We start from the raw sequence: 14241 nt of genomic DNA, 5'->3' as shown, positions 1-14241 counted from the left end.
ATCCCTCTTTCTTTCTCTCTCCATCTCTCTTTCTTTCTCCCTCCCTCCCTCTTTATTTCTCTCTCCCTCCATCTCTACTTCTTTCTTTCTCTCTCCCTCTTTCTTTCTTTCTTTCTTTCTTTCTTTCTCTCTCCCTCCACCTTCTTTCTCTTTTTTTCCTTCTCTTTTTCTTTCTTTCTCCCTCTTTCTTTCTCTCTCCCTTTGTCCCTCTTTCTTTCTTTCTCTCACCTTCCATCCTTCTTTCTCTTTCCCTCCATTCCGCTTTCTTTCCTTCTCTCTCCCTCCATCCCTCTTTCTTCCTCTCTCCCTCTGTCCTTCTTTCTTTCCTTCTCTTTCTTTAATTCTCTCTCTCCCTCCATCCCTCTTTCTCCCCCCCCCACCCCTCTTTTTTTCCTTCTCCTTTCCTTCCTTCCTTTTTACTTTCTCCCTCCCGCTCTCTCCATCCCTCGTTATTTCTGTCTCCCTCCATCCCTATTTCTTTCTCTCTCCCTCCATCCTTCATTCTTTCTTTCTCTCTCCCTCCATCCTTCATTCTTTCTTTCTCTCTCCCTCCATCCTTCTTTCTCTTTCCCCTGATCCCTCTTTCTGTCCTTCTCTTTCTCCCTCCGTTCCTCTTTCTTTCCTTTCCTTTCCTTCCTTCTTTCTTTCTCCCTCCCGCTCTCTCCATCCCTCTTTCTTTCTCTCTCCATCTCTCTTTCTTTCTCCCTCCCTCCCTCTTTATTTCTCTCTCCCTCCATCTCTACTTCTTTCTTTCTCTCTCCCTCTTTCTTTCTTTCTTTCTTTCTTTCTCTCTCCCTCCACCTTCTTTCTCTTTTTTTCCTTCTCTTTTTCTTTCTTTCTCCCTCTTTCTTTCTCTCTCCCTTTGTCCCTCTTTCTTTCTTTCTTTCTCTCACCTTCCATCCTTCTTTCTCTTTCCTTCCATTCCGCTTTCTTTCCTTCTCTCTCCCTCCATCCCTCTTTCTTCCTCTCTCCCTCTGTCCTTCTTTCTTTCCTTCTCTTTCTTTAATTCTCTCTCTCCCTCCATCCCTCTTTCTCCCCCCCCCACCCCTCTTTCTTTCCTTCTCCTTTCCTTCCTTCCTTTTTACTTTCTCCCTCCCGCTCTCTCCATCCCTCATTATTTCTGTCTCCCTCCATCCCTATTTCTTTCTTTCTCTCTCCCTCCGTCTCGCTTTCTTTCCTTCTCTTTTTTTTCCCTTCTCTCTTACTCCATCCTTCTTTCGTTCTCTCTCCCTCCATCCTTCTTTCTCTTTCCCCTGATCCCTCTTTCTTTCCTTCTCTTTCTTTCTCTCTCCCTCCATTCCTCTTTCTTTCCTTTCCTTTCCTTCTCCCTCCCGCTCTCTCCATCCCTCTTTCTTTTGTTCTCCCTCCCTCCCTCTTTATTTCTCTCTCCCTCCATCCCTATTTCTTTCTCTCTCCCTCTTTCTTTCTTTCTCTCCCCCTCCACCTTCTTTCTCCTTCTCTTTTTCTTTCTTTCTCCCTCTTTCTTTTTCTCTCCCTTCGTCCCTCTTTCTTTCTCTCTCCTTCCATCCTTCCTTCTCTCTCCCTCCATCCCTCTTTCTTTCCTTCTCTTTCTTTAATTCTCTCTCTCCCTCCATCCTTCTTTCTCTCCCCCCCCCGCCCCTCTTTCTTTCCTTCTCCTTTCCTTCTTTCTGTCTCTTTCTTTCTCTCTTCATCCCCCCCCCCCCCGCTCTCTCCATCTCTCTTTCTCTCTCCCTCCATTCCTTTCTCTTTTTTTCTTTCCCTATATATTACCACATTCTCCACTATGTAAGTCACCTCTGACTCTATTTAACCACACACCCTTTAAGCCAAGCCCAATTTTTTGGTGTCATTTAAACCACGCCCATTTTCCCCCTCCTACTAGACCACGCCTACAAAATGAATCCCCCTCCCCTAATTAAAATAATACTCCGCATACAGGGGGAAAAAAAGTGTCGCTAAAAATGTTTTGAGAATGTTGGCAAGTATGTTTAGGCCTGCGCCCTCTTTGCGTTACGTGGGCGGCAAGAGGTTAACCACATCAGCCGACATCCTTTTCCTCTTTGTTTACATTCAGCTGCGGGTCAGGGACTCTCCCAGCTGGCAGCTGAATGCGACTTGGGGATAGGGCACTGGTTGCTAGGACTCCTGCCGGCATCTTAGCAACCGGCGAGCCTTGAGCGGGAAGCTGTAACATTCACAAGCGCAATTGGCAGGCTGATTGTGTCCAATACCTGACCCCCCCTTCATGCAATGGTTTCTCCCACTGCCTCATGTGTCACTACAGGTGGGAAGAACCATTGAGTGAGAACAGGGGGGGGTGCAGCTATTTTCACTCAGTGTCTGTTTATTTCTCCCCCACCCTCACATGAACTAATCCCCATCCCGCCCCGCTCACACGGCTCTCCCCGTACCTGTCCTCCCTCATCTCCCCTCGGTACCGGCTGCCCGTGTACTCCATCCTCAGGCCGCGGCGTTACCAGGGCAACGCAGGACGCCTCACTACGTAAAACCGGGGTCACGTGACGCCACCGGCGGCTCGGAAATTCCCGACGGAACAAATTTAGACAAACCGGACACTGGCCGCGTCAGAGACCGACCACAAATATAACGGACGCGGATTATTCCGAATTCTATCATCCAGGTTAGTTTTTGAGGTAAAGGGGGGACAGGGCGTGATGACGTTGCGCGTCGCGACGTGCAGTGAGAGGAGACGGTGTGGCGCATGCGCGGGTGAGCTGACCTTCCCGGGACAGAGGCGGCCATGCCCGGGACTGTGGACTTACCTCCAGCGGAGGAGCTGGAGGTCCGGGAGGTGGGTGAAGTGTGTGGGGGATGGGGGGGTATACAAAGCCTGGAGAAGGTGGGGGAGGGGAGTGTTAGGGGGTATAAGGTGCACAATATGTTATCCTGTGTCTGCAGGACGTTTCCTATACAGGTGATAAGAACATTATAATGAGGTCCTGTCACCTTCTCTATTCAGAGGATAAGTGACAGGGGCCCTTTAAGGTGCAGACTGGCCACCTGAACCCCCTCAACCAATCACAGGACACGCTTCTCTGTCCAATCAGCGCTGTTCAGCCCGGCCACTTACATCTCAGCAACCAATGACAAGACGCACCTCCACGTCCTGGCGACCAATGGCAGTACGCACCTCCACGTCCGGGCGACCAATGGCAGGACGCACGTCCGGGCGACCAATGGCAGGACGCACCTCCACGTCCGGGCGACCAATGGCAGGACGCACCTCCACGTCCGGGCGACCAATGGCAGGACGCACCTCCACGTCCGGGCGACCAATGGCAGGACGCACCTCCACGTCCGGGCGACCAATGGCAGGACGCACCTCCACGTCCTGGCGACCAATGATAGGACGCACCTCCGCATTCTAGCAGCGACCAATGGCAGGACGCACGTCCTGGCGACCAATGGCAGGACGCACGTCCTGGCGACCAATGGCAGGACGAACCTCCACGCCCTAGCGACCAATGGCAGGACGAACCTCCACGCCCTAGCGACCAATGACAGGACGCACCTCCACGCCCTAGCGACCAATGACAGGACGCACCTCCACGCCCTAGCGACCAATGACAGGACGCACCTCCACGCCCTAGCGACCAATGACAGGACGCACCTCCACGCCCTAGCGACCAATGACAGGACGCACCTCCACGCCCTAGCGACCAATGACAGGACGCACCTCCACGCCCTAGCGACCAATGACAGGACGCACCTCCACGCCCTAGCGACCAATGACAGGACGCACCTCCACGCCCTAGCGACCAATGACAGGACGCACCTCCACGCCCTAGCGACCAATGACAGGACGCACCTCCACGCCCTAGCGACCAATGACAGGACGCACCTCCACGCCCTAGCGACCAATGACAGGACGCACCTCCACGCCCTAGCGACCAATGACAGGACGCACCTCCACGCCCTAGCGACCAATGACAGGACGCACCTCCACGCCCTAGCGACCAATGACAGGACGCACGTCCTGGCGACCAATGACAGGACGCACGTCCTGGCGACCAATGACAGGACGCACGTCCTGGCGACCAATGACAGGACGCACCTCCACGTCCTAGCGACCAGTGACCTAGCCACCTGCGACCTAACAACTACGTGCAGCCCTGTTACCTGCATCCTATCAACCCATAATTGGCCCAGTCGCCTATGTCCTCTCGCTCAATGATACCAGTCAGTTTGGCCAACCTGCACCCTAGCAACCAGCGACATTGTGCAGCCCAACAATTAGCATCCTAGGAACCTGGCCACCTGTGTCCTTTCAACCAAGGACAATAAGCCGCCTGCGTCCTAGCAACCAGTGACACTTTGCGTCTCAGTCGCCCACGTCCTAGCAACCAAGGATGATGTGCATCCCAGCCGCCTGCGTCCCAGCAACCGATGACACTGTGCTGCCTGACCATATGCATCCTAGGAACCAATGACCCTGTGTGGCCTGTTCACCTGTGTTCTAACAACCTACAAAAATGTGTTGCTTGCGTCCTAGCAACCAATGACACTGTGCAGCCCGACTATGTCCATCCTAGGAACCAATAACACTGTGTGGCCTGGCCACCTGTGTCTTTATCAACCAAGAAAAACGTGCCGCCTGCATCCTAGCAACCAATGACATTCGGTGGCCCGGTCACCTGAGTCCCAGCAACCAATGACGCTGTGCGGCCTGGCCACCTGTGTCCTTTCAACCAAGGATAAGCCGCTTGCGTCCTAGCAACCAGTGACACTGTGCGTCTCAGTCACATGCGTCCTAGCAACGAAGAATGATGTGCAGCCCAGCCACCTGCATCCCAGCAAGGAATGACACGCCTGACTATATGCATCCTAGGAACCAATGACCCTGTGTGGCCTGTCCACCTGTGTCCTATCAACCAAGAAGAATGTGTTGCTTGCGTCCTAGCAACCGATGACACTGTGCAGCCCGACTATATCCATCCTAGGAACCAATGACGCTGTGCAGCCTGGCCACCTGTGTCCTATCAACCAAGGGTAATGTGCCACCTGCTTCCTGGCAACCAGTGACACTGACACTCAGTCACTTGTGTCATATCAACCGAGAATAATTTGAGGCCGGCCACCTGGGTCCTAGCAACCAGTGACTGTGCAGCCCTGCATCCTGGGTTCTATTGTCCATTGACACTGTGCAACCCAGCCACCTGCATCCCAGCCTTGTATGACACTCTCCAGCCCTGCAACTTGCATCCCAGCAGCCAGTAACCTTGTGCGGCCAGGACACCTGCGTCCTAATGGCCAATGAAAAGACAGAAAGGGTTGAGCTGGGGAATTTGGAGGGAACCTTCTAGCTGGTGCACCCCTTCTCCCAGGTACGCTCACTAAACCTGAGCTGGTGACATCAGAGTTCAGGATGGGTAATGCCTACAAATCGGGCTTCTCTCATGGGAGGAGCAGAGAAGCTGGAATGCAAGGATTAAAGAAGAGGTTTTATATTCCTGTACGATTTTATTGAGCAAGCTAATACAGGTATTTAGACATCAATGGATGGACCTGTGGTGCTTTTTTGTTTTCTTTGCAGTTATATTTTTTGGTTTTGTATGTGTGTTTTTTTTTTTTTTTTTTCTTATGTTCTGTTTTAATACCAGTTTCTATAACTCTTCAGATCAATGTGAGTTCTGCCGTGCTGAAGGCTGCTGCCCACCACTATGGGTCTCAGTGTGACAAAGCCAACAAAGAGTTCATGTTGTGTCGCTGGGAGGAGAAGGACCCAAGAAAATGTCTGAAAGAGGGCAAGAGAGTCAATGAGTGCGCCATGGAGTTCTTCAGGTATTGTCTGATCACATCCTTTAATGATCTGTCCGACTTGTGCCTCTGCCATTTGCTACAGGGTCATGAACCTCACAGGGGCAGACAACATTGACATTTTAGTTTTGGATGGGATTTGCCAACTCCTCTTGCTTAACCACTTCCTTACCGCGCCATAGCCAAAAGATAGCTACAGCGTGGCTCTGTTGTTCCGGGAGGGCGTCCATGGAAATCCTTCCGGAACCACCACCACTGGGGTGCGCTTCCAGCGTGCTCTATGATCGCTGTGTCCCTTGGACACAGCTGATCACACAACGGGGTAACAGGCCAATCACAGCAGCCCTTTACCATGTGATCAGCTGTGTCCAATCACAGCTGATCACAATGTAAACAGACTGGCCGCTTATTGGCAATACTTTCCTCATGCATAACATGTACTCAAATGATCAGTGCAGCCGCCTCGTTTGCCCGTCAGTGCAGCCTCCTCGTTTGCCCGTCAGTGCAGCCGCCTCGTTTGCCCGTCAGCGCAGCCTCCTCGTTTGCCCGTCAGCGCAGCCTCCTCGTTTGCCCGTCAGCGCAGCCTCCTCGTTTGCCCGTCAGCGCAGCCTCCTCGTTTGCCCGTCAGCGCAGCCTCCTCGTTTGCCCGTCAGCGCAGCCTCCTCGTTTGCCCGTCAGCGCAGCCGCCTCGTTTGCCCGTCAGCGCAGCCGCCTCGTTTGCCCGTCAGCGCAGCCACCTCGTCACATTTCAGTGCAGCCGCCTTATTGCCCATTAGTGCAGGAAAAAGTGCAGCCGCCTCGCTTGCCCGTCAGCGCAGCCGCCTCGTTTGCCCGTCAGCGCAGCCGCCTCGTTTGCCCGTCAGCGCAGCCGCCTCGTCGCATTTCAGTGCAGCCGCCTTATTGCCCATTAGTGCAGGAAAAAGTGCAGCCGCCTCGTTTGCCTGTCAGCGCAGCCGCCTCGTCGCACATCAGTGCAGCCGCCTTATTGCCCATTAGTGCAGGAAAAAAACGTTACTTATTTGTAAAATTTTATAACCGAAACTAAAAAAAAAGCTGTTTCTTTTTTCAAAAATGTCGATCTTCTTTTTTTCGTTTGTTTAGCAAAAAATAAAAAACCCCAGTAGTGATTAATTGAACCACTTCAGCCCCGGAAGATTTTTACCCCCTGCCTGACCAGAGCACTTTTTGCAATACAGCGCTTTAACTGACAATTGCGCGGTCGTGCGACGTTGCACACAAACAAAATTGACGTCCTTTTTTCCCCACAAATAGAGCTTCCTTTTAGTGGTATTTGATCACCTCTGCGGTTTATATTTTTTGCGCTATAAATAAAAAAAAAAGAGCGACAATTTTGAAAAAAAAAGCAATATTTTTTACTTTTCGCTATAATAAATATCCCCAAGAATATATAAAAAAAAAAACTAAATTTCTTTCTCAGTTTAGGCTGATATGTATTCTTCATGTTTTTGGTAAAAAAAAAAAAAAAAAAATCCCAATAAGCGTATATTGATTGGTTTGCGCAAAAGTTATAGCATCTACAAAATAGGGGATAGGTTTATGGCATTTTTATTATTAATTTTTTTTTTTTTTTATTAGTAATATAAAGGGTGGCGATCTGCGATTTTTATCGTGACTGCGACATTATGACGGACACATCGGACACTTTTGACACTATTTTGGGACCATTGTCATTTATACAGCGATCATCTCTATAAAAATGCACTGATTACTGTGTAAATGACACTGGCAGGGAAGGGGTTAAACACTAGGTGGGCGATGAAGGGGTTAAGTGTGTCCTAGGGAGTGATTCTAACTGTGGGGGGGGAGGGGCTACCACTGACATGACAGCGATCACTGCTCCCGATCACAGGGAGCAGTGATCTCTGTCATGTCACTAGGCAGAACAGGGAAATGCCTTGTTTACATAGGAATCTCCCCGTTCTGCGGCTCCGTGACACGATCGCGGGCCTCCGGCGGACATAGAGTCCGCAGGACCCGTGGGCACGGAGTACACAGCGGGTTATTTAAAAAAAAGATAAAAATGTAATGTGTACAGTGTTGCATGACCGCGCAATTGTCATTCAAAGTGTGACAGCGCTGAAAATTGGTCTGGAAGAGGGAGAAAGTGCCCGGTAGGCAAGTGGTTAAAGTGGAACTTTACCCATAACGGGTAAGAAACATAAATTCTACAATAATATTAATACTACCAAAACCAGTGTGTGCTGTAAATTTGCCTCCAGCATTGTTCCTGTTTCTTCTTGCTGGAGGCGGCCATTTTGCTGAAGCCCAGAGCCCCTCAACAGCAGTAAATGTTTAGGCTGTTGGCAATTCAGCCTCTAGTGGCTCCTATTTTTGGCACTGTGCCAAAAAATAGCAACTGAGCATGTTCCGAGCAGGGTGAGACAATGTATTAATGGATTTTATACTGTATAGGCACCTACTTTTTATGTTTTACATAGCTATACCTGCAAAAGGGGCCAGCCTGATGGGATCTAGTACGATTTAATGTTCTGACTAAAGTTCCACTTTAATTAGCCATTGAATTAAAGTGGAACTAAAGGCAAAAAGTTTTTCATTTTGGATAGGGAAAGGGAGGGTTATAACCCCTGTCAGGTATATAATAATGGTATTGCCATCTGTGTCCCATTGGGGAGATTTCCCTTCACTTCCTGTTCCATAGCTAAAACAGGAAGTGAGAGGAAGTCCAATGCCTGGTCGACACTATTGGAAGATTTCCCCTCTATTAATGGTTTGGTGATAACCCAGATTTACTTTCGGTGATAAGGTAAGCAGGACAGTTAGAGAGGGTTAATCTCCTTAACAGGGGCAACAGGAGACGGTCAGAGACTGCAGACATGATGCAGGAGATGGTCAGAGACTGCAGACATGATGCAGGAGACGGTCAGAGACTGCAGACATGATGCAGGAGACGGTCAGAGACTGCAGACATGATACAGGAGATGGTCAGAGACTGCAGACATGATGCAGGAGACGGTCAGAGACTGCAGACATGATGCAGGAGACGGTCAGAGACTGCAGACATGATACAGGAGATGGTCAGAGACTGCAGACATGATGCAGGAGACGGTCAGAGACTGCAGACATGATGCAGGAGACGGTCAGAGACTGCAGACATGATACAGGAGATGGTCAGAGACTGCAGACATGATGCAGGAGACGGTCAGAGACTGCAGACATGATGCAGGAGACGGTCAGAGACTGCAGACATGATGCAGGAGACGGTCAGAGACTGCAGACATGATGCAGGAGACGGTCAGAGACTGCAGACATGATACAGGAGACGGTCAGAGACTGCAGACATGATACAGGAGATGGTCAGAGACTGCAGACATGATACAGGAGACGGTCAGAGACTGCAGACATGATACAGGAGACGGTCAGAGACTGCAGACATGATACAGGAGATGGTCAGAGACTGCAGACATGATACAGGAGACGGTCAGAGACTGCAGACATGATACAGGAGACGGTCAGAGACTGCAGACATGATACAGGAGATGATCAGAGACTGCAGACATGATACAGGAGATGGTCAGAGACTGCAGACATGATACAGGAGATGGTCAGAGACTGCAGACATGATACAGGAGATGGTCAGAGACTGCAGACATGATACAGGAGATGGTCAGAGACTGCAGACATGATACAGGAGATGGTCAGAGACTGCAGACATGATACAGGAGATGGTCAGAGACTGCAGACATGATACAGGAGATGGTCAGAGACTGCAGACATGATACAGGAGATGGTCAGAGACTGCAGACATGATACAGGAGATGGTCAGAGACTGCAGACATGATACAGGAGATGGTCAGAGACTGCAGACATGATACAGGAGATGGTCAGAGACTGCAGACATGATACAGGAGATGGTCAGAGACTGCAGACATGATACAGGAGATGGTCAGAGACTGCAGACATGATACAGGAGATGGTCAGAGACTGCAGACATGATACAGGAGATGGTCAGAGACTGCAGACATGATACAGGAGATGGTCAGAGACTGCAGACATGATACAGGAGATGGTCAGAGACTGCAGACAGGATACAGGAGATGGTCAGAGACTGCAGACAGGATACAGGAGATGGTCAGAGCCTGCAGACATGATACAGGAGATGGTCAGAGCCTGCAGACATGATACAGGAGATGGTCAGAGACTGCAGACATGATACAGGAGATGGTCAGAGACTGCAGACATGATACAGGAGATGGTCAGAGACTGCAGACATGATACAGGAGATGGTCAGAGACTGCAGACATGATACAGGAGATGGTCAGAGACTGCAGACATGATACAAGAGATGGTCAGAGACTGCAGACAGGATACAGGAAACGGTCAGAGACTGCAGACAGGAGATGGTTTAACGTTCACGATGATAACATTACTTTATTCAAAAAGGTTTTATTTTTATGCTGTTATGTTTAAATATTGTGGGGTTTTTTTTTTGTTTTGTTTTTTTTACTTTTTTGCTGTCGCATGGAACATCTTTTGATAATCCTAAGCAGTGACAGGTCCTCTTTACTGAGACATCTGGGGTCTATTAGATCTCTCTGCCTTTTGAAAGCTTTGGATCAAACCCGGATCGGTTTGATTGGAAGCTTTCCCCAGTTAGAAAACAAAAGACTAAAACTGAAAGTGACAAAGTACTTGTCGCTTCCGGTTTTGAATACCATAGAGATGATTGGGGACATTCTGGGGTCCCCAATCACCTCTATGGTATGCCAGCCAGCTTTCAGTGCTACATACAGTATACAGCGCTGTGTTCTAGCTGTATGACCTGAACTTCTTGTCTGGAATAAAATGGAGTCGGACTGAGCGCTGCTCAGCCAGTTTGCAGGGAAGTTTGCATTCTATGAATTAATACAAGCCTTCCTGCGATTTGGCTGAGACAAAGATCATGATGTCAATCCCTCCTGCCTCTCCAGCTCAGCCAATCAGAGCAAGCTTTGTATTTGAATGCAAAGCGCTCTGTGAATGACTGAGCAGCACACCCCATATAGGGAAAGGTAACACAAAGGTTGCTCATTTTATTTATTTATTTATATATATATATATATATATATATATATATATATATATATATATATATATATATTTTATTATTATTAATTTTTTTTTTTTTTTTTTTTTTTCCAGAAAAGTTAAAGCCCACTGTGCGGAGCCTTTCACAGAATATTGGACTTGTCTCGACTATACTGGCCAACATGAACTCCGCCATTGTCGTAAACAGCAGCTCGCTTTTGATAACTGTGTCTTTGACAAGCTGGGCTGGATACGCCCGGACCTGGGGGAATTGTCCAAGGTGAGATTTTTTTTTTGGGGGGGCTGGAAACCGCGCTGGACCGGTTCATACAGTTACTGATCGTTATTGGGTGGTTCTGCGGGTATGTGGTATTGGTGGTGATCTCCCTTTTGGAGGCTTAGGATGCTACCTTACTGAGTTTAGAAACTATGCTTAAATGAGAAGGAAGGAGCACCCAGTGTCCGAAATATGCAACTCGCGGTGGGCGAATACAGTCGTTTATTGAAAGTGTGAGAACGTACAGATCGAGCCAGTGAATTTGAGGGGAATTACCTTTCAGGGCTGGGATCAGCCCTTCCTTCTCTGAGCTGGCCGCTCAGCTGTCGGCTAATTGCCAGCTCCTATCTCTCCACAGTTACTCATCTGTTGATGATCCTGCTCATCAGTCCTGCCTACTTAAGCCGTCCAGTCCAGATGAGCTCTGCCTTCGCCTTGGTCAACATCACAGAAATGATCTCCTGCGATCCTGTTCAAGACTTGCTTTGCTGAAATCCATTCTGGCTCCAGATCCTGCTTGCTGTTCCACTACATTGATCCCTGACGTTTGGCTTGTCTGACTATCCGTTCCGGTTACTGAACTTTGGCTGTTTTGACTACGTTTTGTTCTTTTTTTTTTTTTTTTTTTTTTTTTTTTTACAGTTAAATCACACTTGTTTAATAATAAAAGTAAAAAGAACAAACGTAGCCAAAGTTCAGTAACCGGAACGGATAGTCAGACAAGCCAAACATCAGGGATCAATGTAGTGGAACAGCAAGCAGGATCTGAAGCCAGAATGGATGTCAGCAAAGCAAGTCTTGAACAGGATCGCAGGAGATCGTTTCTGTGATGTTGACCAAGGCAAAGGCAAAGATCCTCTGGACTGGACGGCTTAAGTAGGCAGGACTGACGAGCAGGATATCATCAACAGCTGAGTAACTGTGAAGAGATAGGAGCTGGAAATTAGCTGAGCAGCCAGCTCAGAGAAGGAAGGGCTGAGCCCAGCCCTGACATTACCCCCCCCCCCAGGCCTTTTGCCTCTGCATTACATAAGCTGTATTTGCCACCACAAAAAATTCTGGTACTGTCTTGAAGTCCATCTCCACCCTGAAGAAGGGAGAAGACAGCCCCCCCCCGAAACGGAATGGCGAAAATGGATGGAATTCAAAGTAGTACCAATAATTTTTTTGTAATAGCAAATTTAGGCATTGTGTAATGCAGAGGCAAAAGGCCTCGAGGGGGACAGGGGCGGCAGATCACCACGAAGTGTACAATCTCATGCATTTAATTTACGGTTTGTATTCTCCCACCAAGGGTTGCATTATTTCGGACACCGGGTGCTCCTTCTCATTCAGCCCTTGGTGGGAGCTTACAATCATTTATTGAAAATGTGAGACTAGAAATCGAGCCGAGTTTGGGGGGGGAATTTACATCCCCCCCCCCCCCCCCCCCCGAGGCATTTTGCCTCTGCATTACATAAACTAACATATACCGCCACAAAAAATTCTGGTACTACCTTGGAGTCTATCCATCTCCAACGAATAATCGCACCAACTGTTGTCACCCTCTCACCAAGCTGCTTGGCGATGGTCTTGTAGCCCATTCTAGCCTTGTGTAGGTCTACAATCTTGTCCCCAACATCCTTGGACAGCTCTTTGGTCTTGGCCATGATGAAGATATTGGAATCTGACTGATTGCTTCTGTGGACAGGTGTCTTTTATACAGGTAACAAGCTGAGATTAGGAGCACTCCCTTTTAAGAGAGTGCTCCTAATCTCAGCTCGTTACCTGTATAGAAGACGCCTGGGAGCCAGAAACCTTGCTGATTGATAGGGGATCAAATACTTATTTCACTCACTAAAATGCACATCCAGTTCTAACTTTTTTGAAATGCGTTTTTCTGGATATTTTTGTTCCGTCTCTCACTTTTAAAATCGATCGTTAAAAATAGACTGATCGTTTCTTTCGGTGGGCAAGCGTACAAAATCAGTAGGGGGATCAAATACTTTTTCCCCTCACTGCATATCTTGCATTACTGTAAAAGAATGCAAAAAAGCCATTAAGAAATTTTGAGGGGGGGGGGCTTATCCGTGCTCCCCATATATAGAAGGCTTGGTCACCAAGACCAGACGCACATTGATGATGTCAGTGTTTCATAAAACTTTATTGCTTCACGTGAACATGCCTGGGACCTCCCCTGCTGATGCATTTCACCCTATAGCGTGCCTTAATCATAGAGATTCCAGTTGGGACTTTTAGCATGTAAATCCAGAACAATAAAGTTTTATGAAAATCCTGCAACCAGAGAATGCAAAACATTTAGAAGATTACACCAGCTGTAACGCAATGCACAGGAAGGGAGAGGTGTGAATGGGCCCCTGGGGACGGTATTGTTGCAGGGTTACAGTCAACACATAATAATATCCTACTTTTAGCGAGCAAAGCTCTATTGTTCCTGTAAAAAAAAATATATATATATCTGGTCATTAAGACGTTGCTTCTTCGTTTTTTTTTCTTCCACATTAGGTCACAAAAGTGAAAACTGACCGACCTCTTCCAGAAAACGTATACCAGTCGAGGGAGAGACCGTTACCCAATCCTCCTATTGAAGGAGAGTTAAAGCCGTCCAGATTTGGTAGTAAGCTCTTCTTCTGGCCCTGGTGAATGGTTTGGTGGATCATGTGCACTTCCTGATATCCTTCGCTGGTCTTCCTTCCTCGGACCAGTTTTATTATCTATTGTAGAACCGAATAAAATTATGAACCTGAAATGTGTCTGCTTTTGTCTTATTTTAGTCTCTTTTCCAACCAAATGATGGATACAGCACGGTCGCACATTTCCGGGAGGGCGTCTATCGATGTCCTCCTGTGATCACGCTTCCCGTGCCCATCGGCAGGGACCTGTGATCAGCTGTGTCCTAAGGTCACAGCAGATCACAGATCGGGGTAAAGAGCCAGTCGATCACAGATCGGGGTAAAGAGCCAGTCGATCACAGATCGGGGTAAAGAGCCAGTCGATCACAGATCGGGGTAAAGAGCCAGTCGATCACAGATCGGGGTAAAGAGCCAGTCGATCACAGATCGGGGTAAAGAGCCAGTCGATCACAGATCGGGGTAAAGAGCCAGTCGATCACAGATCGGGGTAAAGAGCCAGTCGATCACAGATCGGGGTAAAGAGCC

At 48.5% G+C, this 14241-nt stretch overlaps 2 protein-coding genes across 3 annotated transcripts in view; one reads left to right on the top strand and one right to left on the bottom strand.

The window, feature by feature from the left end:
- Positions 1-2647, bottom strand: part of MORN5 (MORN repeat containing 5) — a 41979-nt gene extending 39332 nt beyond the window's left edge. For both annotated transcript variants that reach the window (XM_073600663.1, XM_073600662.1), the window contains exon 1: positions 2394-2647. In XM_073600663.1, coding sequence (XP_073456764.1) covers positions 2394-2440 — 47 coding nt within the window. In that variant the 5' untranslated portion in view covers positions 2441-2647. The remainder of the gene's footprint in view (positions 1-2393) is intronic.
- Positions 2648-2662: 15 nt separating this feature from the next.
- Positions 2663-13832, top strand: NDUFA8 (NADH:ubiquinone oxidoreductase subunit A8). The gene is made up of 4 exons (XM_073600664.1): positions 2663-2794; positions 5621-5784; positions 10921-11086; positions 13589-13832. Exons 1-4 carry the CDS (start codon positions 2744-2746, stop codon positions 13724-13726), a joined length of 519 nt encoding a protein of 172 aa, XP_073456765.1. The 5' UTR covers positions 2663-2743; the 3' UTR covers positions 13727-13832.
- Positions 13833-14241: the final 409 nt, after the last annotated feature.

This window comes from Aquarana catesbeiana, linkage group LG09 (genome assembly GCF_042186555.1).
Source record: "Aquarana catesbeiana isolate 2022-GZ linkage group LG09, ASM4218655v1, whole genome shotgun sequence".
Lineage (NCBI taxonomy): Eukaryota > Metazoa > Chordata > Amphibia > Anura > Ranidae > Aquarana > Aquarana catesbeiana.
Note: the sequence above shows the minus strand (reverse complement) of the source record. Positions and strands in the feature narration are given on the sequence as shown.

What these genes read in the sequence shown, in the direction of transcription:
- NDUFA8 (XM_073600664.1), top strand. Translation starts at nt 2,744, where the DNA reads ATGCCCGGGACTGTGGACTTACCTCCAGCGGAGGAGCTGGAGGTCCGG. An exon ending in TGCGCCATGGAGTTCTTCAG is followed by an intron (nt 5,785 to 10,920) that starts GTATTGTCTGAT and finishes TTTTTTTTCCAG; the next exon opens with AAAAGTTAAAGCCCACTGTG. An exon ending in ACCTGGGGGAATTGTCCAAG is followed by an intron (nt 11,087 to 13,588) that starts GTGAGATTTTTT and finishes CTTCCACATTAG; the next exon opens with GTCACAAAAGTGAAAACTGA.